Below are 24,895 nucleotides of genomic sequence, written 5' to 3' on the forward strand. Positions count from 1 at the left end.
TGCCTTTGATAAGAACCTGTTACAAACTAAAAGTTCTATGCCCTAACTATAGCTTCTACTTAATGCCATATTGCTTTCAAATAGAACGGGGTGGAATCATTTTGTAAACTGACAACAAATCATATTTATCATTTGGGTGGGACTAAAGAGAGGAGAAAGGAGTTTTTGGAGTGTGAGGAAAGGGCCTATGTGAATTAGCCCATAAGACCCAACTGAAAAAGAACTGTAGGAGACAACTATGATAACAATTAAAATGAATCTTCAAAGTATATTTCAAAATATAATCTCCACTAATTACTTTGTCCTTAAAAAAACATTTTTCTGATCTTTGTAAGAACTACATAAAATTAAAATACTTCATGCTGTTCACTAAGAATTTCATTCCTAAGGAAAAAAAAAAGTTAATGCATTAATAGAACATATGAATAAAAAAAACCACAAACCTTCAATTTCCTGGGTTAGTCATTATAAAAGGTGAATACTATCAGTTCAAATTATTTAAGCATTTCTCAATTTAGTATTAAGTTTATGCAACTCTATCAAAACAGAGAATGTAGCATGGCTAAGAAAGTTAGTATTACTGACTTGAAAAGGGAAAGCAGAAAAAAATGTATCAATTCCTAACTTCTTATGATAGCTAATAAAAATCACTTTGTAACTTTACCACAGAATTCTGAAGATAAGAATTACAAAATACTGATCCAAAACCCAAGTCTTTCTCAGTAAATAGGAAACCTACAGTATCAAATAAAATTAAAGGGAGACTAGAAGGAATAGTTTAATCTCTGAGCTGAACTACTGAAATGGCTTCCAAGCTGCTATTTTTCATAACTATGAAATTAATTCTCCAGTAGACCTTAATTCATTAACTTCAGCATTGCAAAATTTTTACCATTTTATACACTAAGTATACACTTTTAGGCGTGCCATCATCCATTCTTGCAACCTTCTTCACAGACTATTATCCATTTCTGAAAACTGAACCTCCTTCAGACCCAAAACCCTGACTGCATTTCCATCACTTGGGTTTAGCTCCTTTCTCACTCACCTCCTTCAGCACATTTTAAAGACAGTGAAAAATTCTAGCTTACTCATGTTTATCAATCATCTCAAACATACAAGCCATAGAATTGTTATACCCTCCCCCACTTTGTATGCCTTTAAACATGTTGTAAAAATACCAGTGTTCGACTGAAGAGCCATCTGAGAAAAGATCTCTTGTCTGAGCTACTGCAATAGCCTCTGGAATTGGTCTGCTGGTAGAACTTCCTCTTCTCTCTTCCCCCATGCAAATCTGATTACATTAAGGCAATTAAGTCTCCAGTGCATTCCGAGAGCTCTCAGTATGAAAGGCACAGGCTTCCCCGGTGGCTCAGATGGTAGACAGTCTGCCTGCAATGCAGATTTGGATTTGATCCCTGGGTAGGGAAGATCCCCTGGAGAAGGCAATGGCACCCCACTCCAGTACTCTTGCCTGGAAAATCCCATGGATGGAGGAGCCTGGTGGGCTGCAGTCCATGAGGTCGCTAAGAGTCCGACATGACAGCAAATTCACTTTCACTTTTCACTTTCATGCACTGGAGAAGGAAATGCCAACCCATTCCAGTGTTCTTGCCTAGAGAATCCCAGGGACGGGGGAGCCTGGTGGGCTGCAGTCTATGGGGTCGCAGAGTCGGATACGACTGAAGCGACTTAGCAGCAACACCAGGCTTCCCCAGTGCTCAGACGGTAAAGAATCTGCCTGCAATGTGGGAGACCTGGGTTTGATCCCTGAGTTGGGAAGATCCCCTGGAGGAGGGATGGCAACTCACTCCAGTATTCTTGTGGAGAATTCCCATGGATAGAGGAGCCTGGCGGGCTACAGTCCATGGGGTCGCAAAGAGTCAGACACAACTGAGTGACTAAGCACACATATATACACACACATACACATCCCTGAAGATAAGCTCTATGTCAACTCTATGTGAGACAAGTATCTTCCCATTCTGAAGCTTACTTCTCTTAATGTTATCTTTGGAGGGACAGAAATTCTTCATTGTAATGTACTCCAATTAATCAGTCTTTTCTTTTATGGTTAATGATTTCTGTGTCCAGTTTAAACATATTTCCCTACCTCAAGTTTACAAAGACATCTTAATATGTTACCTTCTTCAATATTATTACATATTTCACATTTAGATCGACAACCTGTCTCAAATTGATCTTTGTGTATGATGTAAGGTATAGGATGTCAACCGTTTTTCCATATGGGTAGGCTGAGTGAGTTCCATTTATTTTCCATCAGAGTAAGTAACTCCTTTCACCTTTTTTGTTCTTTTTTAATTTTTATTTTATATTGGAGTAAAGCTGATTAACAGTATTGTATTAGTTTCAAGCATACAGCAAAATGATTCCGTTATATATAATACATGTATCTATTTTTTTTTAAATTCTTTTCCCATTTAGGTTATTACACAGTATTGAAAGAGTTCCCTGTGCTATCAAGTAGGTCCTTGTTGATTATCTATTTTAAATATAGCAGCATGTACATGTTAATTCCAAACTCCCAATCTGTCCCTTCCCCCACACCTTTCTGTTTTCAAGATTAACCAGGCTATATTTGGCCTTTTTCATTGATCAGACTGTCATTTCTCTCTCTCTCTCTCTCACACACACAACTGGGATTTTGGTTCAGCTTGTGTTGAATCTGTGATTGGTTTAGAATTAACTTCTTTATAAGAGTCAACCTTCCAAACCATGAACCTGGTGTATCTTTTCATTTATTTAGCTCACAGGCTCTGTGAAACCCTTACAGGAAGTCTGGCAAGGTTAACATTCTCATTCTCTCACAAATGTAATGGTGGAATTTTCCAGAAGCTATATAGGTGAAATCACAACATACAACATGCAGAAATAGTTACAAGAATCCATTTATCTTCTATTAAGCAAGACATTAAAAACTGCAAAATGTAAAACAATGCCATTCTTCATTAAATTTTTTGACTTTCAAAATGCTTATTTTCCATTAACATGTTATTCACGAACTTTCTGGACAACCCAGTATATTTGCATATATGAGTTATTTTAAAACAAATAAATATTTTAAAGATTTTTGAGTTTTACTTTCTAATTTGTTAAATATTGGAAGACAGTCAACATGAACAAAAAGGTCTTTGGGTTCTTCCCTATTTTTTTACATTAAAATAATAGTAGGCAAAAAATAATAGTAACCAACAAGTCAGTATTATTTTATTGAGATAATTATAGATTCACAGGTAGTTGTAAGAAACAGATACTACCTGGCCCAGTTTTCCCTAATGATAGAACTCTGTGAAAGCAATATACAGTGATATACCCATGACACCAACACTGACATAATCCATCTAATTGGGATGTCCCCAGCTTAACGTACCCTGTGAGCTGTAGTCTGTTCAAATTTTAAGAGTATAAAAGGGCTTTGAAACAGAAAGGTTTAAGAACTGCTGATCTAAGATTTAAAATTTGTTATGCTTTTTCACTTTTATAAACGGTATATTTAAAATAATCAGTATTGGCTTCTTTATGGACTCAATTCTAGCTTTGTCTTCCTCATATTCTCATAATACATTAGTCAGAATGACAGAGTAAGTATGTTCGTTCAGAGAGAATCAGCCCCACCAGCTACTGTTGATGACCTCAGATGATATATGAGTAACCTAAAAGGTGGATCAACTGATCCCTTTCCTGGGAACCCAGAATTAAAACTCAGGGTGATCAATGTCTCTGGATACCCTGACCAGATATAAACTCTGAAATTGTTGGTAGCCTTTTTTTTTTCCTTCTGAACTGAGAAAACAAGAAACTTAGCTTGCTATAAAACAGAATAAATATTTGTTAGAAACAATGATGAGACACAGAAGACTTCCTGGGTTGCATAGACTTCTTGGCTCTAATTCATTCCAGAAGCTCAGATTCTACAAGCTATCTCTATAATCTTACAATGAATTACTTTATTTAGGCTAGTTCTAATGGACTTTTCCTACTTAGAGAATTCTAACATGTGCAAGAGGTCCTTCTACCATTTTCCTACTAGCGGCTCTCCTGATACCAAGGCTAAATATTGGTTTGTGGTTTTGAAAACTACTCCCTTTGTTTTTTCAAGGGACTCAAAAGAAAATAGTTGAGCTGATGATTTAGGGAGGGGGAATCTAGGGTATATAAAGAATTACAGGTGTGTGTCTATAACTATGTAAAAATTTGTTAAAAACTTTAGCAAGAGGACTGGAATATAGTTTGTTTGTTTGTTTCCTATAGAAATAATTTTGTTATACAAAGCCATTCAACTGTTGAGTAATGAAAAAAAAGCTGTCATTGGTAGGAGCTGCTGAAACAGCCTACAAATCAAAAACTGTAGGACCAGACACAGTTCTACAGATGTGATTTCACAATGTAAAGAAACAAGATTTTTTAAAAAAATCTGGACTAAATACTAATTTAGCTTTACACTGAATTAGTACATTTTAAAATGATTATACTCTGGTCAGACACTAGGCTTGCTTTTTAACTTTCAAGCAACCTTTTTCTCATGTTTGTCAAAGACGGTCTCTACCAACCTATAGTTATCAATATTTTAATGCAGAAATGTAAATTAATACCCATTATCCTTTCATTTTATTTTTTAAAACCTACTATTTCACACTTTTTGGAGTTCTCTCTCAGCTTCTACAGTTTTATCTATTTGGGGTTAGCTGAAAAGTTCACTTGAGTGTTTCCATACCATCCTAAAGAAAAACTCAAACTTTTTGGCCAACCTAATACTACTTCAGGAACTCAATGTTGAATGAGATAGGGTCAAGAACATAAGGACCACTACTTTAGTCTTCCCTCTGGATTGATGCTGAGTGATTCATCAGTAGGCTGAGTAGTAGTGACGAGTATACAGTGGTTCATCCAGTGGTTAATCCATATAATCCTGCTAATATTCATGTCAGATTTCTGTCACGTTGACCACAAAGATCTAACAAGAGCCTGTCCAAGTGCGGTACTGCAAAATCAAGCTACATTTGCAAAACTTCCCTCATTTGAACTTGCTAACCTTGCCAAAAAAAGGAAGTGAAGATAGGTCAACATAAAACTTGTCTTCAGAAAACTCAAATTGGCATCCAGTGATTCACATAACCTCTTGTAAAACTATCCACTTAATAATGGATGTTAGAATTCTGCCAGACAGAGTAGTAGACCATTTCTAACAAATGCACAGGTAAATTAAATGCTGTACCACCAGTTATTTCATTTCCTTCTTCCCAGTTTTGATCCATTTCACAACTCCTAACAGCCCTCTTTTCACTGTCTTCAAAAATGTTTTCATAAAATGCATGTAACTCTAGGCTTCAACATTCTTGATTCTATTCTTAGAGATTTGTAGACATTTTTGCAATTCATTCTTAAAAGAGATATTCATTATTAAGTGGTTTTCATATTCGTATGAAACAAGGTAAAAGAACTCACCATATAAAAATTGCTTTTCTAGCTTTAAAAATCTCTTTATTCTTCAAGACTATCTGCCATGGGCCCTCCCTGGTGGTCCAGTAGTTAAGGATCCGCCTTGCAAAGCAGGGGACTTGGGTTTCAATCTCTTGTTGGCGACCTAAGGTCCCGTATGCCATGGAGCAACTATGGTTGTGCCATAACTGCTCAGCACAAGCGCCACAACTACAGTCTGCGCTGCAATGAAAGATCCCTTGTGCTGCAACTAAGACCCAACACAGCCAAATAAATATTCTAAAACAAACCAAAAACTCCAACTATCTGCCTTTTTGGAAATTATGCTTATTATTTTCTCAGTAGTCTATTTGCCAAAAGCTTCAAAATACATCCAACTAAACTCCTAATTCATTTTCTTACTTGTAAAACTCCCCCTAGGTGACCATCCTAATGATAATCAGTCTTTCCTTATGAAATAAAAGGTTCAGAGAAAAGACTGGCATAATACAGAAATACTTAACCACCAATAGCAGCTTCCTCGAGTGGCTAAAGACTAAAACACTAATATTCATTGTGTCAATGTCTCTATATTGAATCCTGAATACATTACTGGAAGCGCCCATTTAGGCATTTTCCTCCAGTCCAGATTCATCTTCATTACTTTTTTCTCCTTGTTGTAAACAACTCAAAGATGGCATAATCCAAAATATCTATAATTCCCTCTCAGAGATACCCATTAAGATTTACTTTCTATGCAAATATTTCCCCCCAAATGGAATCATATCATACATACTGTCTTGCAACTTTTTGTCACTTAAGTGTATTTAAAAGGGAACAATTTACATATAATCAGTCAATCTCACACATAAAACAAACATATACATAATCTTCCTCCGTCACTAAGTAAGACTGGCTTTAAATGTCAAGGGTAAGTTAAAAAGGGCAGAAAAGGGACGTCCCTGGCAGTCTCGTGGCTAAGACACCATGCTCCCACTGCACGGAGTCCAGGGTCTACCTTGGTCAGGGAACTAAAAGCCCAACCACCTCATGGCATGGCCAGGAAAAAAAAAAAAGCTGGGTGTGTGTGGGGGGGTAAATGCCACGGTAATTTTGAGTTGAGGTTTAGTATATAACAACCATTCAACCATTTCCTATTTCATTTAAGCTAAAACAAATCCAATGATGCCTGCTCCAGGTCAAAATAAACCACATAATCTTTTTGTAGAACTGCTACTTTTCTCACTAACTGTGCAACTTAAAAAAAAAAAAAAAAAAAAACAGTTAAATATGCAAAAAAAAAAAAAGTCACAAATACTCAAAGGAACTCTAGAAATATTTTGAGCAAAAAAGAAAAAATGTATCAATGTAAAAGTTTCTTGCTTAAAAACAGAATTTTACTTTTATTTTTCCAGAAAACACAACTTTGTAAATCTAAAAACTGAAAAAAGTTAAGAGACATTTTTTTCTTTTCTGGCCACTCTGCAAGGTTTGCAGCTACTTAGTTCCCCAACCAGGAATCGAATCCATGATCCCTGCAATGAAGTCTGGAGTCCAAACCACTAGATTGCCAGGGAATTCCCAGAGAGTGTTGAATGATTTTTTAACTGTACAATTTTAGCAAAAACAAACATACTTTGAGAAAAAGTACTCTCGTCTTTCATTTTAACCTATGACCTTATTTTCACAGTGATTATTTAAGGCAATAAAAGACTTCTGGATTGTTACTACTACCACTCCTTTATTGCTTTCCAACAGTTCTGTGCTCTAGCTCTCCCCGTACCCCTAAAAATACACACTCCACCTTCTCCTACAATATCATAAAAATAAATTTGACTTAAAGTTCTTAATTAATTCTTCTGAAGTGAAAGGCACACAAAAAACACACACAAAAAAATTTCGCATGTGTTTTTGGATAGTTCACCAAAACCCTAAAAAAAAAACTCTAACCACGAATCCTTATCCTGTGGTTTCCCTGCGGCTTTGTAAATTCACTTTTGTTTGTTACTCAAATACACCTAAGAAAATAGACACATCTAAGGAAACAGACTAAGACAAAAAAACTCTCTCAACGATTTTTATGTATTATTTGTAAGCAAGCCCCCTCTCAACATCCTACATATCGTTTAGCATGTATTTCACACTTGACTTTAATTTCTTGTTTACTGCCTGTCTCCCCAAAGAGCATTCACATATACTCTGCCTCTGATCTATAGAATAAGCACAAAGTAAGCACTGACTGAATGAATACACTCTGTGAAAAGCACTCCATTCACCTAGTTGTCCAAACTGGAAACCAAGTGCACACGCATCTTTGCTTCTATTCCCTCAAGTCAAACCACTTCCAATTCCTACCAATTCTATTTCTTGAATATGTCCTGAGTCCATCTACTATTTTCCAACTAGATTGCCACTAAACTAGTTCAACTCTCTTAGACTACTCAAGTTTCTGAACTAGTTTCCCTGCCTCAAGTCTTGTCCTCTTTTCAGCTGCATTCTCCACGCTGCAGCCAAAGTGACTCTTCTTAAAGAGAAAATCTGATTTTCTCATTTAACCTGATAAAATCCTGCAACACCTCTACATACCTCCAGCTCTTTGCACATACTAGTCCCTCTCTCTGAAATAGTTTGCTGTACTCTCTTCTCTCTTACAACTTTGCTAACTTTTACTAATCACTCAACAGCTAAAAAAAAATAACTTTCTTCAGGAAGTTTTCCCTTTCCCCAAAACAAGGTGAGATGTGCCTTCATCAACTTCCATACCACTATGTACTACAACCATTATATATCATTACACGTAACTGACATTAATGTATAATTTCATTAAATGTATAATTTCCTTGTATGAAAAGTGAAAGCATTAGTTGCTCAGTCGTGTCTGACTCTTTGTGACCCCGCGGAGTGTAGCCTGCCAGGTTCCTCTGTCCATGGAATTCTCCAGGCAAGAATACTGGGGTGGATTGCCATTCCCTTCTTCAGGGGCTCTTCCCAACCCAAGGACTGAAACCAGGTCACTGCAGTGTAGGCACATTCTTTACCATCTGAGGCACTAGGGAAGTCCCATAATATCCTTATATTTATCCCTATATCTAATACACTGCAAGCTGTGTTAGGGCAGGGACAATAACAATAACTGGCCATCTTCTAGGTAATCATAACTACACTGATGAATACTAAGCCTAGGCTGGGCCTGGGGAACTGGTAGAAGAGAATTACAGCCTCAATTTTTAGTGGTGAATAGTGATAAATACATAAAAAATACAACAGCTTACTATAAATTTATTCATACATTATATAACAACCCATTTCAAATGTAAGAACAAAGTTAGTGGAGGTGATGGAATTTCAGCTGAGCTATTTCAAATCCTAAAAGATGCTGCCGCTAAAGTGCTGTACTCAATATGCCAGCAAATTTGGAAAACTCAGCAGTGGCCACAGGACTGGAAAAGGTCAGTCTTCATTCCAATCCCAAAGAAGGACAATGCCAAAGAATGCTCAAACTACCATGCAATTGTGCTCATTTCACATGATAGCAAGGTAATACTCAAAACCCTTCAAGCTGGGCTTCAAGAATGCGTGAACTGAGAACTTCCAGATGTTCAAGCTGGATTTAGAAAAGGCAGTGGAACCAGAGATCAAATTGCCAACACCCACTGGATCACAGAAAAAGTAAGAGAACTCCAGAAAAACATCTGCTTCATTGACTACGGTAAAGCCTTTGATTCTGTTGATCACAACAGCTATGGAAAATTCCTAAAGAGATGGGAATACCAGACCACCTTACCTGCCTCCTTTGTGGCTCAGCTGGTAAAGAATCTGCCTGCTATATAGAATACCTGGGTTCGATCCCTGGGTTAGGAAGATCCCCTGGAGGAGAAGGGAAAGGCTACCCACTCCAGTATTTTGGCCTAGAGAATTCCACGGACTGTATAGTCCATGGGGTCCCAAAGAGTCGGACACGACTGAGCGACTTTCACTTTCACTTCACTGACCTGCCTCCTGAGAAATCTATACTCAGGTCAAAAAGCAACAGTCAGAACCAGGCACAGAACAATGGACTAGTTCAAAATTGGGAAATTATATTGTCAGTGACAGACTTTATCTTCTTGGGCTCCAAAATCATTGGAGCCATGAAATTAACTTGCTCCTTGGAAGAAAAGCTACAACAAACCTAGACAGCATACTAAAAAGCAGAGACATTAATTTGCCGACAAAGGTCCATGTAGTCAAAGCTGTGGTTTTTCCAGTAGTCATGTACAGATGTGAGAGCTGAGCCATAAAGAAGGCTGAGCACCAAAGAATTGATGCTTTTGAACTGTGGTGTTAGAGAAGACTCTTGAGAATCCTCTGGACAGCAAGGTGATCAAACCAGTCAATCCTAAAGGAAATCAATCCTGAACAGTCACTGGAAGGACTGATGGTGAACCTCTAATACTCTGGACAACCTGATGAGAAGAGTCGACTCACTGGAAATGATGCTGGGAAAGACTGAGGGTAGAGGGAGAAGGCGGAAACAGAGGATGAGATGGTTGGATGGCATCACTGACTCAATGGACATGAGTTCAAGCAAACTCTGGGAGATACTGAAGGACAGGGAAGCCTGGCATGCTGCAATCCATGGGGTCACAAAGAGTTGGACACCACTGAGCAACTGAACTAAACTGATTCCAAGTGTGTAATTGAAAGGTTTTGGTATATTCAGAGTTATGCAACCATCACCACAATTAATTTTAGAACATTTTTATCACCCTAAAAAGAAATACTCTATCTATTAGCAGTTATATGGGAAAAAGACATATATTTCCCTATTTCCCCTCAATACCTTCAGTCTCTGGCAAACACTAATCAACCATCTGTCTCTATGTATTCACCTATACTGAACATTTCATATAGTGGAAACCTATAACGAAAGCGGTCTTTCGTTAGTAGTGCCTTTTACATAGTTTAATGTCTTTAAAATCCATCTATGTTGTAGCAAGTATCAGTACTTACTTTCTTTTTATTGACCAATAACATTCCACTGATTTCAATAACAAAACAACCACATTTTACTTATCTATTTATCAGCTGATAGACATTTTGTATTGGCCCCACTTTTTGGCTATTATCCATAGACATTAAGTACACATTTTGTTCTCAGTCCTCTTGATCCCACACTGTGGAGAACTGCTAGGTTACACGGCAGCTGTTCTGCTGTGCCATCTTCCATCACCACCAGCAGGGAGGAGGAGTGCAATCTCTCCACACTCCGGTCATACTTGTTATTATCTGTTGTCTTTATTATAGTAATTCTATCAGGTGTGAAGTGGTACTCATCATGGTTTTGATTTGCATGTTCCTGATGGCTAAGCAATTTCACTTTATGCTGAACTCTGTGAGGGTAGTGTTGGTATCTCTTTTGTTTAAAGTATATCCTTCCAGTTCTTAACAGTGTGAAACACGTAATAGGCCTTTAATTATGTTAACTGAATATATAAAAAGATAGGATGAGTTTAGAAGTATTTTTTTTCAGGTGTGCATGTTAAGATACTGACTGTATGTTGGAAGTGGAAGGAGAAAACACAAGACCCTGAGATTGTAGTTTAGTAAATGGAAGACAGATGATGTAAAAAATAAGATGTATATTACATAAAAAGGAAAACAGAACATATAAACAGAACAGCTGAAACTATAAGAATGAATGATATGGAAAAGAAAAAATAAGAGACACACAGAGAACTTCGGCGTTTCCCAGGTGGTTCAATGGTAAAAGAATTTGCCTGCCAACGCAGGAGACGAGGAGTTGATCCCTGGGTTGGGAAGATACCCTGGAGAAGGCAATGGCAACCCACTCCAGTATTCTTGCCTGGAAAATCCCATGAACAGAGGAGCCTGGAGGGCTACAGTCCATGGGGTCTCAAAGAGCTGGACACGACTTAGCGAGTAAACAGCAAAACAATGCAAGAAAACTTTGGAACATTTTTCTTCAAGAAAGAAAAAACATGGTTCACTGGTAAGAAGCCGTCTGCCAGTGCAGGGGACGTGGGTTCAAACCCTGGTCAAAGACTCCACATGCTGCGAGGCAAGTAAGCCCCTGAGCTGCCGCAACTACTGCGGCCAGCGTGTCCAGAGCCTGGGCTCCACAAGAGGAGTCACCGCGCGAAGAGGCCCACGCACCTCAACCAAGAGAGACCCCTGCGACAGAGAAAGCCCACGGGCAGCCACGAAGACCCAGCACAGCCAAAATAAACAAATAAGTAAAATTTAAGAAAATTTAAAGAAAATTTAAGAAGAAAGAAAGAGACCAGAAAAGGAAACCAAATAGGAGCATTCAGAAAACGAGGATGGAACAGGGTCAAGAAAGATTCAAGCCACTTGTTAAGTTCCTTGTAACTGAAACACAGCTTTCTCAGGGATGACTTTCCTGATATTCTAAGTTAAGTCCTCCCAGTAAAAAAATTCCTTTCACCCTAGATCTCTATTCTACATTTTTTGGCGCCTCCTCTTGATTATACACTACATGCAGAAAGGGATCTTGTGCTAGGCAGATGATAAATAATGATTTATATATTTATTTATGAATGAGTTAATCACTACATGAATAACAGCATCATTTATCAGCAAATACAAATACTGTGCAATATTTCAAACAACTTCCAAACAAACTTTATTAACACAGAGTAATAAAATAGATTTTCGTATAGGTACCTCAGAGAAGGAAGATGACATCATCCCATTATGAAAGCAATATGCGTGTCAGCCGGAGTACTTTCAGGGTTAGTCTTCTGTGTTAAATATACTCGAGTGAGCGTGTCAGCGCTCAGTCGCTAAGACACAGCCAACTCTTTACCACCCCAAGGGCTGTAGCTAGCCAGGCACCTCTTCCATGGGATTTCCCAAACAAGAATACTACAGGGGGTTGCCATTTCCTACTCCAAGGGATCTTTCTGACCCAGGGAGTAAATCCGCGTCTCCTGCATTGGCGGGTAGATTCTTTACCACTGGGACACCTAGAAGGCCTGCATATACTAGAGATTTTACTAAAACTATCTTCTGAATAAACAAGCATTAGAACAGCATGCTATCTTGGGCAAAACATAAAATTGCAAGTAAAATCTCGAAGAAACAGTCTGAACAATATAATTTCACGAGTAAGATATAGTATAATGTCTACCATTATCACGAGAAATTGAAACCATACTATCCATCATCAGACAACTAGAAAAATAAACTTTAGGGATGTGCATGTGTATTCACACAGTGGACCTAATATTCGTTATCACAGAGTTATTTCTAAAAATTGTATAATTTATTATACGGTTATAAACCAGAAAATTAAATATCTCACTTTTATAAAATTATATATCGGACAGAGACAGATAAAGGGAGTCTACTGAAGTTTTCAATGGGGGCTAGCTACGCTCCATGCCTGAAATTGTTCTTTTTTTATATTCTTCTATGAGTCTTTAATTACTTAAATAATTATTCTTCTTCAATTTTCGTTTCAGATAAAATACATATAAAACAACAAACTTGAAAGTAAGCCATGTTTAACAACAAAAAAGAGATGGTGAAGACAAAAAGCAAGAGTAGAAGGCAGTTACTTGAGTAATTTTCATGATAATGCTTTTCTCAACCACAATGAGAAAAATCAGAAATTTAAAGACATTTTAGTGTTTAAAGAAAAAAAAGATGGCTGAAAGAATTAAATAGCAATAGACATTCTGAAAGGGAAAAAACTTGACTATGAGGCAAAATTTTTATGCAGGGCATTTCACGCAATTAGAAAGGATATAAACTGTGGAACATATATTATCTGTTCTAATCTTTTAAGAAAAATGGCACAAATGAACATATCTTTGAGAAAAATCAATAATGAAATACAGAGTCATGATTTAGCAACAGCAGCGTCAAAATCTTTTGTGGAAAACACATTCATTAAAAAAAAGACATGGTCAATTCACAAGCTATGTAAGCTACTTACTTGTTTCATGCAAAATTTAGAACAGAAACAAACAGTACACAAAGTTAATCATAAAGAAATTCTGAAGCACACTAAAGTTCAAACAATGCAATCAAGAGTTGACTAAATCCAAGATGACTCTTTATGACCATGTTCCAATTAAGAATAACCTTTTTAGAAAATACCATTCAATTACTGACAGTATTTAGTAACCATGATTACCCAGATCTACTTTAATCACCAGACATGTCTCCAATGTCTATCATTTTCAAAATTCACAAACTCTCCCCTAAAAAGTAAACACACAGGATATTCAAAAGAAGCTTCTGGAGCTAAAGCTCCAATATAAAAGTGTCAGAAATGTTCCAAGCAAAAAGCAGAAATACTAGATTAATTTTAGAACCATCTAAAATAATTCTGAAGGCTAATAAAATGTATATACTTTAGTTTGTTTACTACAAAGTAAAGGTAACTGACGTGTGTATTTGTTTTAACAGTTATTCCAGGAAACTATACTTTCCCATATGGTTAACTTCTAAAAAGGTATCAATTCGCCAAATTTCTCCTTTGTACTATTCAAGTATTCAATAAAATGATATAAACTTTCTACATTAATAGCTTCTGCACAACAAAGGAAACTATAAGCAAGGTGAAAAGACAGCCTTCTGAATGGGAGAAAATAATAGCAAATGAAGCAACTGACAAACAACTAATCTCAAAAATATACAAGCAACTCCTGAAGCTCAATTCCAGAAAAATAAATGACCCAATCAAAAAATGGGCCAAAGAACTAAATAGACATTTCTCCAAAGAAGACATACAGATGGCTAACAAACACTTGAAAAGATGCTCAACATCACTCATTATCAGAGAAATGCAAATCAAGACCACAATGAGGTACCATTTCACACCAGTCAGAATGGCTGCGATCCAAAAGTCTACAAGTAATAAATGCTGGAGAGGGTGTGGAGAAAAGGGAACCCTCTTACACTGTTGGTGGGAATGCAAACTAGTGCAGCCACTATGGAGAACAATGTGGAGATTCCTTAAAAGACTGGAAATAGAACTGCCTTCTGACCCAGCAATCCCACTGCTGGGCATACACACCGAGGAAACCAGAACTGAAAGAGACATGTGTACCCCAATGTTCATCACAGCACTGTTTATAATAGCCAGGACACGGAAGCAACCTAGATGTCCATCAGCAGATGAATGGATAAGAAAGCAGTGGTACATATACACAATGAGTATTACTCAGCCATTAAAAAGAATAGATCTAAATCAGTTCTAATGAGGTGGATGAAACTGGAGCTGATTAGACAGAGTGAAGTAAGCCAGAAAGATAAACACCAATACAGTATACTAATGCATATATAAGGAATTTAGAAAAATGGTAATGATAACCCTGTATGCAAGACAGCAAAAGAGACACAGATGTATAGAACAGACTTTTGGATTCTGTGGGAGAGGGAGAGTGTGGGATGATTTGGGAGAATGGCATTGAAACATGTATACTATCATGTAAGAAACGAACTGCCAGTCTAGGTTCAATAAAGGATACAGGATGCTTGGGGCTGGTGCACTGGGATGACCCAGAGAGATGATATGAGGAGGGTGGTGGGAGGGGGGTTCAGGATTGGGAACTCACGTACACCCGTGGCAGACTCATGTCAATGTATGGCAAAACCAATACAATATTGTAAAGTAAAAAAATAAAATAAAGAGAAAAAAAAACCCAAACTTTCTACAATCTTATCATTTTCCTTTGTTAGGCAACATGTTAAACATGTATTTTCAGCTCGGGTTAATAATCAAGTCAAAGTAACACTTTTTAGTCAGTGACGCTCTCTCCCTATGGAATATCTCCCTCAATGCACATAATACATGTAAATAGATTACCCAAAAGGTGACAGCTGAGGAAAGCCTTCATTTCTTTCCATGGTTTCTATTGAATGTAATTTCAAAAATGCCTATATAATAACACATGACAATGTGGAATGTCTCCACCCATGAAAGAGCATTCAAGTCAAGCAAGCAAACTTAGGGCAGTAATACAGAGCTCAACTTTGTCTTTTTGTGGTTAGCCAGCAGAACAATGAAAAGATAAACAACCAAAACACTAATAAGGTCAGAAAAATCCTGACATACTGGGATCCAAAGTGAAAGTGTTGTTTAGGGGAAAAGTGTGAATAAAATCATTAGAAAATATGAATTAGCTTCTAATGACAATATGCTATGGGTTCCATTTCTAAATCAACCCTGAGTGAGTTGTTTAAAGAAATTTATTTTTTAAAGTATGTTACATAAACTGATCAAAATTCTACTTATTGGTAATCAGAAACACATTCGTTGCAAGAAAAAAATCTAAGATCCTGCTAAGTTCTGATTGTAATAATAGTTACCTTTACACTGTGATTATAAAGTAAATCATCAGTATAAAGAATCCACGTCAACACAGGAGACCCTGGTTCAATCCCTGGGTTGGGAAGATCGCTGGAGAAGGGATAAGCTACCCACTCCAGGATTCTTGAGCTTCCCTTGTGGCTCAGCTGGTAAAGAATCTGCCTGCAATGTGGGAGACCTGGGTTCAATCCCTGAGTTGGGAAGATCCCCTAGAGAAGGGAAAGGCTACCCACTCCAGTATTCTGGCCTGGCGAATTCCATAGACTATATAGTCTTCAGTCCATGGGGTCACAAAGAGTCGGACATGACTGAGTGACTTTCACACACTTTTTCATTAGAATATTTTTAATGTTTGCTAGCTATTAATATTTACTCACACAAATTGTCATCATTTTGTTCTCTATGAACTATGGTCTTCCCAAGATTAGTCTACTGTGTTCATTTTTTTAAAAATCAACATTTACCGTGTACCCGCTAAAATAAAACGCAGACACCAAAGGGGATTTACAGAAAAATTAATCAAAGTTCCCAACTGAAGGAATTCACTATTCTGTCTGGAGATAAGATACACTAACAACAGCAGGTAGTGTGCAGGTGCCAAACTTAGGGTTCAAACAGTAAGGGAAGAGAATTACTGTGCACCCCAGTGGTCAATGCTTTGAGCTGTGCCTTAATATAAATAAGCTGGGAAATACACTCCAGAGACCGATCACACATGCAGCGACTTATGTAAATATAAATATGAAACCAGTGGTTCCTACAGAAAGCTTTCACCCATCTCCTCAATCTCTTCAGATAAATTCCTTTTTTGCTCCTTACCAAATGATCAGGAACAAGGCACTTGCATCCTGTGACACTGTATGCCACCACCTGCACTCTCTCCCGTGTCTACCAAATGGAGAACGTCAGGAATAGTTGTGAAATCTGCTCACCTTCAATTACTCTTACTTCATGAATGAGTATCAAGCACACGTGTTCTCAGTATAGCAGTAATCTTACAGATTGATGTATGAGTCCCTACTGTCCTTCATTTGGATACTAATCCTTATTTTGTTAAAGTATTTCTTTTATGAAATGATGACAGTAGGTGACAAAGCTGTTTGTGTTTAATGCCCTAACACAACAACAGAAAAATTAGGTTCTCCTCTGTCAGTCATAAAAACAAAAACCATTTTACTGGTCAATGAAATGTAAAATTCTGGGAACCAATGACTTGATAGGCAACAAGTAAATCATGTTTCAAATGGTGCTCTCACTCATTATCAACAAGAAAAAAGAAAATTCTACTGCCTTTTCCAAGGAAAGATCTGAAATTTCACTAAATTTTGCAAAATCATTTAAGGAACAGAATATTCTTATGACTTGAATATTCCTACTAACTAAAGGCTTCTGATTAAAATCAAACATGATGAATATTTAAAAGTTTTATTAATTCAGAAGTTAATTCAGGTAACTTTACTAGCATTTCATGTAAAGTCTTAAGTCCTAATTTTAAGTACCAATAATCACTGTATAGAAAATTTCAGAAGATTAAGCTAAATGGTGGCGACAAGTCAGTGCTTGCTTGCTTTCCTTAATTATCACTGATAAACAGTTTACCTATAATTTGTATCTTTTCATTGAAAAAGTTGTATGTGTAGTATGAAACATTTACTATAAATGAGTATATAAAAATGCCTAGAGCATTAGTATAAATTGCTATTAGGACAAAGAAAAATTGAGATGTTTAAAGACTAAGTAAACTCTGTTCTTTAAAAAGAGTTCTGTGGCTGTTGTAACTTCCTTTGCACCTTCCCAAAGCATTATTATGCACATAATGGTCAGTGAAAAACAATCTTGGCAGTTCCTAAAATTTAGGATAGATTTTGAGATTAATTTAGATATAGTATTACTGCATTTCATTTACCACAGAAAGCTCTTAAAAGTTTTGACTAGCTAAAATAAAAGTAGATGAAGAAAAATTATATCTGTGTATACATGTTTCATTTGATTCTCTGCTAATTACCATAGAAAATTCCAATTACTAATCATCAACCATAATGACTGAAAGATTTAAGAATACTTTCTTCTTCAGACTTAAAGGCCATGAAGCATAGTGTTAACGCTTCCCTGATGGCTCAGTGATAAAGAACCCACTTGCCAACCAGAAGACCAGGGTTCTATCCCTGGGCTGGGAAGATCCCCTGGAGAAGGAAATGGCCACCCACCCCAGGACTATTATCTGGGAAATCCCACAGGCAGAGAAGCGTGGTGGGCTACCATCCGTGGGGCTGCAAAGAATCGGACACGACTTAGTCACTAAGCAGTCACAGCACAGTGGTAAATAAGTCTAGGCTCTTATATACCTGTGCCAGAACCAAGCTCTGCCATTTATTATCTTGGTAACCTTGAGCAAGAGAAAAAGGACTTGTGAGAATTAAGTGAGATCTTGGTTATAAAACTATCATAGTATTTCACAAGTAACAAATCCTCAGCAAATGTTCACCAGCCAATCTGCCTTCTCAACGCAACACTGAGATAATGTAACACTACACAGTCAACTGCAACTTAGAAGAAACTCAAAACGACTGATGGAGATCTTAAACTTTTCAAGGAGATATATGCCAATACTGCATTTACCAACATGATTATGGAGCACCCCCACACCCACACCCCACCCCCAAACTTTCAAAAGAAAAGTGGAGTGAAAACTACAATTTTCAGCAGGCAGGAAGGTAGAGAAAATAGCGACTCTGGGAAATGTCAAGAAGTAACATGTTACAGAAGGAACAAAACAATGTTCTACATCTTACCTCCCGCCAAAGGCTTCTAAGGGTCTCCATTTTTTCTTAATTATCTAACTAGACAGTTTTTAAAGTACATCTCCTATGTGAACAGCACTGTAAGATGTAAGAAACAGATAATCAAAATAACTTTTCCCCTCTATTCCACCTAATGTTTCTACCTAGCTACACCAGAAAATGCTCAGTCACAGCTTGCAGTCACACTGTAGCTGAAAGCACATGAAAGATGGTCTTGGTTACGACACTGCAAAGTCAGACCACAAAACTGTTGCCAGGAAGTGCAAAAGCATCAGCTGCAGAGAAGGCATTATAGCAGCGGCGCTGTGGGCACCGGTGATCTCCCAGTGTACCCCATATATGGCTAGGGTTTTCCATCTATTTGCAGGAAGTGAGGGGCCAGTTCAGGGTTAGTTTTGTTTAGGTTTTATTTTTTACGGTTAGGATGTTTTCAATAAAAGGTCTGAAGAGCAATAAGCAACTTAAGTTATGTAGAAAAAGTATACTGTACTTTTTTATTTATTTTTTTTACTGTACTTTTTTAAACACAGATTTTAATATTGTTTATAAGAGATCCAATACATTCTTCCAAGATCTTACTATCCCCCACCAAAAAAATAGTAATTAAACAATTATAAACTTTACATTCAGTTTTAAAGAGATTTCTCATATATAACAATTACACTATTCTCTAACAAGAGACTCTTTAAAATTATAATAGCGTAGAACATGGATTTAATTCCACTCTGTAGTATTCTGCCATAGGACCTAGTTCAGATCTTTATAAAGGCAGCAAATTAATTGATAAAGTGAGTATTTTTCTATCTCCAGGTAAACTGGTTTAGGGTATTTTTTTTAATAGGAAGAAGGTTAACATTTTAGAAAGTTTAAATCTCAAGATATTAAAAGTATCTGTGGAGAAGATTGACAAGTTCAACCATGTGCTAGAATTATACTTTAAGTATCTGGGTGTGAGTGTTTGAATGATTCATCTTACGACACACAACTATAAAACTTCCTATCTATGATATGAGGTAAAAGATAAAATTAATCATTCTTTACTGAGCACCTACTATGTGCCAGGATGTGGAAAAATAAAACTGTGGAAGATTGGGTCCTTACAGTTGCCTACAGGGAAGACCAAATTTAAAACACACGTTACTCAGTAAGAAACATTTTAATAGCAGCAAAAAGGCAAGAAATAGGTAAAATGAGTATCCAAAGGAGAGTCTCTCCAGTGAAACAGTATTATACAAACTCGAAGGACAGAAAGAGCATTTCTGGATTGCAACTCGGTCGAACCCTAAAGAATGACCACGATTTTGACTGGCAGAGGGAAGCAGTATAGTGGTGGAAAAGGCAAGACCGTAGATACATAAGTAACAAAAAAGGTAAAAGCTGTAACTAACACAGAGGAGATGCATGGGGTATAAGCAAAGAATGAAACACTTTCAATCTGCACTTTCGGAGAGGAGTGGCTCAACTGAAACGGTGCTGTGAGGAGATTACTGTGGCAGCAGCATGAACGCTGGACTGGATCGACCACGAGAAGAGGCAGGGGAAGCAAGGAGGCTGGTACTGTACTCTAGGCATAAAGATATTAAAGGGATGGCCTAGACTGGTGATAGGAGTGGCAAGAATTGATGAAAAGGCAGTTATGAATACTGATTGGGTATATGTAGGCAAGGGGATAAGTGGATAATTCAAATGTTCAAAGCTTAATCTAGAGATTAATGACATGATTGTCATCAACAGAGGCATCAATGAGAATAGGCTTGGTGAAGAAAGAAAAAAATTCATTTCAGGTTGAATATAAAGAAATTCCTGATATTGATGTAAATAAATAGTTGCTATTCTATGGCAAAGGGGGTGGACCTCTATTTACTGTATCTCTACTTGAAGATATATTTCAAATATAAAATCACAACATATTGAAGAATATTTTACTTAACACTGTTTCATCAGTCGAAAAATAGAAATGAAGGACTGGAGCTCTGCAGCAGTGTTTGAACTGGAAACTGACTTCGAAGTCACAGATACAGAGGAAGCAGAAATCAAAAAGCTAAACTCAAACTGTTAGAAGAAATCTCAGTGTTATATTTTATACACACCAGTATCAATAGGAGAAGGAAATGGCAACCCACTCCAGTGTTCTTGCCTGGAGAATCCCAGGGACGAGGGAGTCTGGTGGGCTGCCATCTATGGGGTCGCACAGAGTCGGACACGACTGAAGTGACTTAGCAGCAGCAGTTATTAATAAGATTCAGCAATAAAGCATTCTACAGAAAACTATTATTACTCTCCTAAAACCTTTATAAAGCATACTGAAATATAGATACAGATCCTATAGTATAAAACTCTACCAGGTAGGTCTTAAATCAAAGTTGAGTATTGCCCACTAGTAAAAATGAAAATCTACTGTAGACCTCAGTTCTAAAAAATCAGAAGTTTATATTGTAACTTCAGTACTGTTTTCTAGCTACTGAAGGGCTTAGGGAAAGGGGGGCTATTCCAGAGACCAAGGTAGGAAATTTGTAGAAAACACTGTGTTTTCTGCTTTAATAAATGACCTATTTTTATACCCTCCTAAAAAGATGAAACTGATTATCTTTTGTAACTTCTAATGAGAAAGAACACTCAACCAATTAAAGAAATTTTTGAATATATGGTAGTCACATTAAGATGGAAGTAAAATACTAAATTAAGAAGTGTATTTGTGGGCTGTAAAGCTCCTAAAACTTTTCTCCTGGCAGTGAAATTTACGACAATTGATCAAAATCAAAAATGTAAATGAACAGCCCAAAAGACTAACCAATAATCAATCTAGTAAAAAACCATTCTGGCTGTTCTGTGCGCTTTCAAGAGGTTAAATTAAAAAAAAAAAATTATTCAAGGGCTATTTAACAAATCAATGGGTCAATTTTAGCTTTTACAATTTAAGTATTTAAAGCAATCAATATTCAAGAGATTTTTAAGGTTAAAATTGTCCTGTGATTATTTTTTTATTGTATTTATCACCTTTCACTATCTGTTGTTCTGAATTTGCCCAAAGCGAACTCCCTGTTCTCTGTCAGAAAGGCAAAAAAAGTACAAGAGTTAATAAAAGAGAAATGAGGGTGTAGAAAACATGGTAAAAATTTTAATGCTTGATATTTTAAGACTTTGGCTTCACTGAGTTAAGGAATGGGCAAATACATACATTACAAAAAGATATTATGCAAATAGTTATGCATAAACTTGGAAACTTCTGCTTAAGCTTTTGTCAGCTAAAACAAAATATCTAATAAAGACAACACCTATATAATGCCAAACTAACCACTGAATTCAGTTAATCAGGAAGACACTGGTAAGTCCGATAATTCTTGCAACATGTCCAAATTTATCGGAGAAAATAAAAAAACTCTTAAGAATCCTGCTAGATATATTTTCTCTACCTAAAATCAATAGCAATGTTAAGTATTAAAAATTTTCCCCTTCCTCCAAGGCAATATAACTGGGTTCTTCAACATCCGTCATAACTTTATATTTCTATAGAACAATTTTAATATAACATACTGTTATTAATCTTTCTGAATTTCATACTAAACCATGTAAATTACACTTGAAAGAAATTTGAAAAGATTCACCTTATATAATTATCATTTCTAATACCAAAAGTTTCTTTCATTTCAACATCATGTTTTTAGAATCTAGAGTTATGCTATAGCTTAAAATAAATCAGTCAAACAAAAAGTTTGTTTTACATTAGACGCTAAATTAATGTAACAGATAAAGCTAAAGACCATGCTGTATTTTTACTGGGTGCCACATGCTAAATTCCAGATTTGTCCTGCAATTTGTCAGTCATTATAGTTCATCCAGGCAACTTGTAAACAAAGGCTATAAGCCAAGTTTGATATGAGAATTGAATTAAATAAAACTTAAAACGGTCATCATTCACTAAACAGGAAGCAGTAAAAAGGAAAAATGCCACCACACACCTCTTTTAAAAGGGCAGCAAAGTATTATGCATGAAGTATCAACGCGCAAGTTTCACCCTCCCAAACAAGTTTTTGTTACAGTATTCATCGAAATAAAGCTAGGATCTTTCCACCTATCAGCAAGGCAAATTTGACTTAGTTTACAAGTCTTTTTCATTGTAAGGGGAAGCTATTGCTGTAAAGTTGTTTTCCAGTCATTCCAAGTTGCCCACTAAGAAAATGTAAAGAGTTTATGTTTTGACACCTATTACCCTCACTGAAAAATTGCTTTTTATTCAGAACTCTACGTGGTTGTGTTGCTTTTGGCCTGTTAAAGGCAAAGCAACATTATCTCTGGATTGCCAATAGTTTCTCCTTATTTGGCTAACATTGAGAGATCCCAATCAGACTACTATAAAACTTTAACATGCACAAAGCATCCATTTTGAGAAAAGTTTGTGACCAGCTTTCTTTTTTCCCACCTCCCCCCCCCCCCTTCCAAAGAAAAACCAGAGCTTGGAAACTGGCTTTGAAAAGACTGCCTCGTTATTTATTCTTCTCTTTCTAAACCCAACACACACTCCAGGAACTGGGGCCAAAGGATCTCTGACACTGCGGCAAACTCGACTCGGAGTAAGACTCTCTTCCGTACGTTCCGGTCCCGCGGTGGACAAACCCTTTTAGAACGCTTCCTTACACTACCCACTTTCATACTCTCCCTTTCAGCCGGTGCAGATCAGCTAATTACACCGTTTCCCCCTCCCCAGAGACCAAGAGTAATAAAAGAGAAAACAGGAAACCGTCCGATCAGGGCACTCGGCTTAGGGCACTTGATTACTATTATCATCATCACCATTTGTAATCAAGTCCTAAAAACTACAACAAATCCAAAGCCCACCTAACAAGCCAAAGACGTCCTTCTACCCAAGTGTCCCTAGGGCCTCTTGTTCGTCGTTATTTTCAGCATCCTCCGTCCCCTGGCCGATCACCGACGCCGGGGACGCAGGCACAGCCCCACTACACCCCTCCCCATCTCGACCCCAAACCCCAGACCCACGTCCACAAATGGCCCTGGGGCCCCAACCTGACCACAGGCCCGTTTCCCCTCGGCCCCGGAAATCGCCCGTTCCCTTACTCCACCACCAACCGGTCTGACGGGGGCCTCAAGCCTAGAGCCCTCCCTCCACCAGCTCTTTCCCTCCCTCCTTCGCGGGAAGCCGCCCCCTCACCCCGCGGCAGGGAGTCTCCCGCCGCCCCCAGCCTCTGGAGACCAGGAGCGGAGGAGAGGCCCGAGCGGGAGGCCGACGAGGGCTCGCAGGGTCGGGAGAGCGGCGGCGGGGCGCACAGACCTGGTGCAGGGCAGTGAGTCCGTCCACATTGGCGTAATTGATGTCGGCGCCGCGGTGCAGCAGCTTGAGAACCTCGTCCGTGTCGCCGCTGGAGCAAGCAGCCAGGAAGACGGCGCCATCATCGAACTTCACCTTGGTCTTCTGGCGCTTCACCACAGGAGGCTCGAGGTCCGTCTCGGAGCCGATCCAGCGCTTCAGCTGCTCATTCCGCTTCTGCTTCGCGTCCGCCATCTTCATCCCCTCTCCTGCCGCCGGGTCTTCTTATCGCGAGGGGGGGAAGGGGGAGGCGGAGAGGGAAGAGAGGGGAGGCACGGGGTGTGTGACTGTTTCTATGAGTGCGGCCAGAGGAGGGCTGGGAACCAGGAGGAGACGCTCGAGACTTCCAGTATCCCACAGAGCACTGGGGCGGCGCGCCCGGCCGAACGGACCTCCCTTCCTACCTCAGAAGCCCTCCCGCCCCCGGCCCGGCCACCCGTCACCGGCGGCCAATCTAACGTAACTTCGCGAGATCCGGGCAGGGAGGCGCCCTTCGGTCAGTGCGCATGCGCTCTGGGCCTGCGCCCGCCCCAGGAAGAGAGCCCCCGCGAGCTGCGGCGGGGGCGGCCAGGCCACCGGAGGGAAGCGGGTGTGGTCCGGGCCGCCTGGTCTGCAGGGGCTGGGGCCGACCTGGAAGGGCGGAGACAGGGAAGGAAGGTTGTCCTGCCCCGCAGAGAGCTCCTGGGGCTCCAGAGGCCCACCGCCGGGCCGTAGTGCGGCCCTGCGGGACAGACCTGCTACCTGGGCTGTCTCGGCTAGGCCGAGTCGTTTCCTCAGGGCGGAGGATTTTCCTATTGGCTGCGTTGTTTGAATGGAATGGAGGCTAGATAGACAGGTCATGAATTAAGCGCTAGTGATTTCCCTTTCCAAGGAACTCACAGGAACTTTTAAAAGCGGGGTCTGTGTGTCGAGGTCTTTGGTAGTAGTTACACCAGATCTCAGCCCAAGGTGACCGCCTGGTGACAAGGGTTGACCTGCAGTAATTGC

General features: G+C 38.6%; 1 protein-coding gene across 12 annotated transcripts in view; it reads right to left on the minus strand.

Annotated features, from left to right (window-relative positions):
• Positions 1–24,683, minus strand: part of PPP1R12A (protein phosphatase 1 regulatory subunit 12A) — a 169,936-nt gene extending 145,253 nt beyond the window's left edge. For 10 of the 12 annotated variants that reach the window (XM_069584120.1, XM_069584112.1, XM_069584111.1 and 7 more), the window contains exon 1: positions 23,873–24,675. In XM_069584120.1, the coding sequence (XP_069440221.1) occupies positions 23,873–24,109 (237 nt within the window). In that variant the 5' untranslated portion in view covers positions 24,110–24,675. Of the gene's footprint in view, positions 1–23,872 lie in introns of all 12 variants that reach the window. The other 2 variants (XM_069584117.1, XM_069584119.1) reach the window with 2 other exon arrangements.
• Positions 24,684–24,895: the final 212 nt, after the last annotated feature.

This window comes from Ovis canadensis, chromosome 3 (genome assembly GCF_042477335.2).
Source record: "Ovis canadensis isolate MfBH-ARS-UI-01 breed Bighorn chromosome 3, ARS-UI_OviCan_v2, whole genome shotgun sequence".
NCBI lineage: Eukaryota > Metazoa > Chordata > Mammalia > Artiodactyla > Bovidae > Ovis > Ovis canadensis.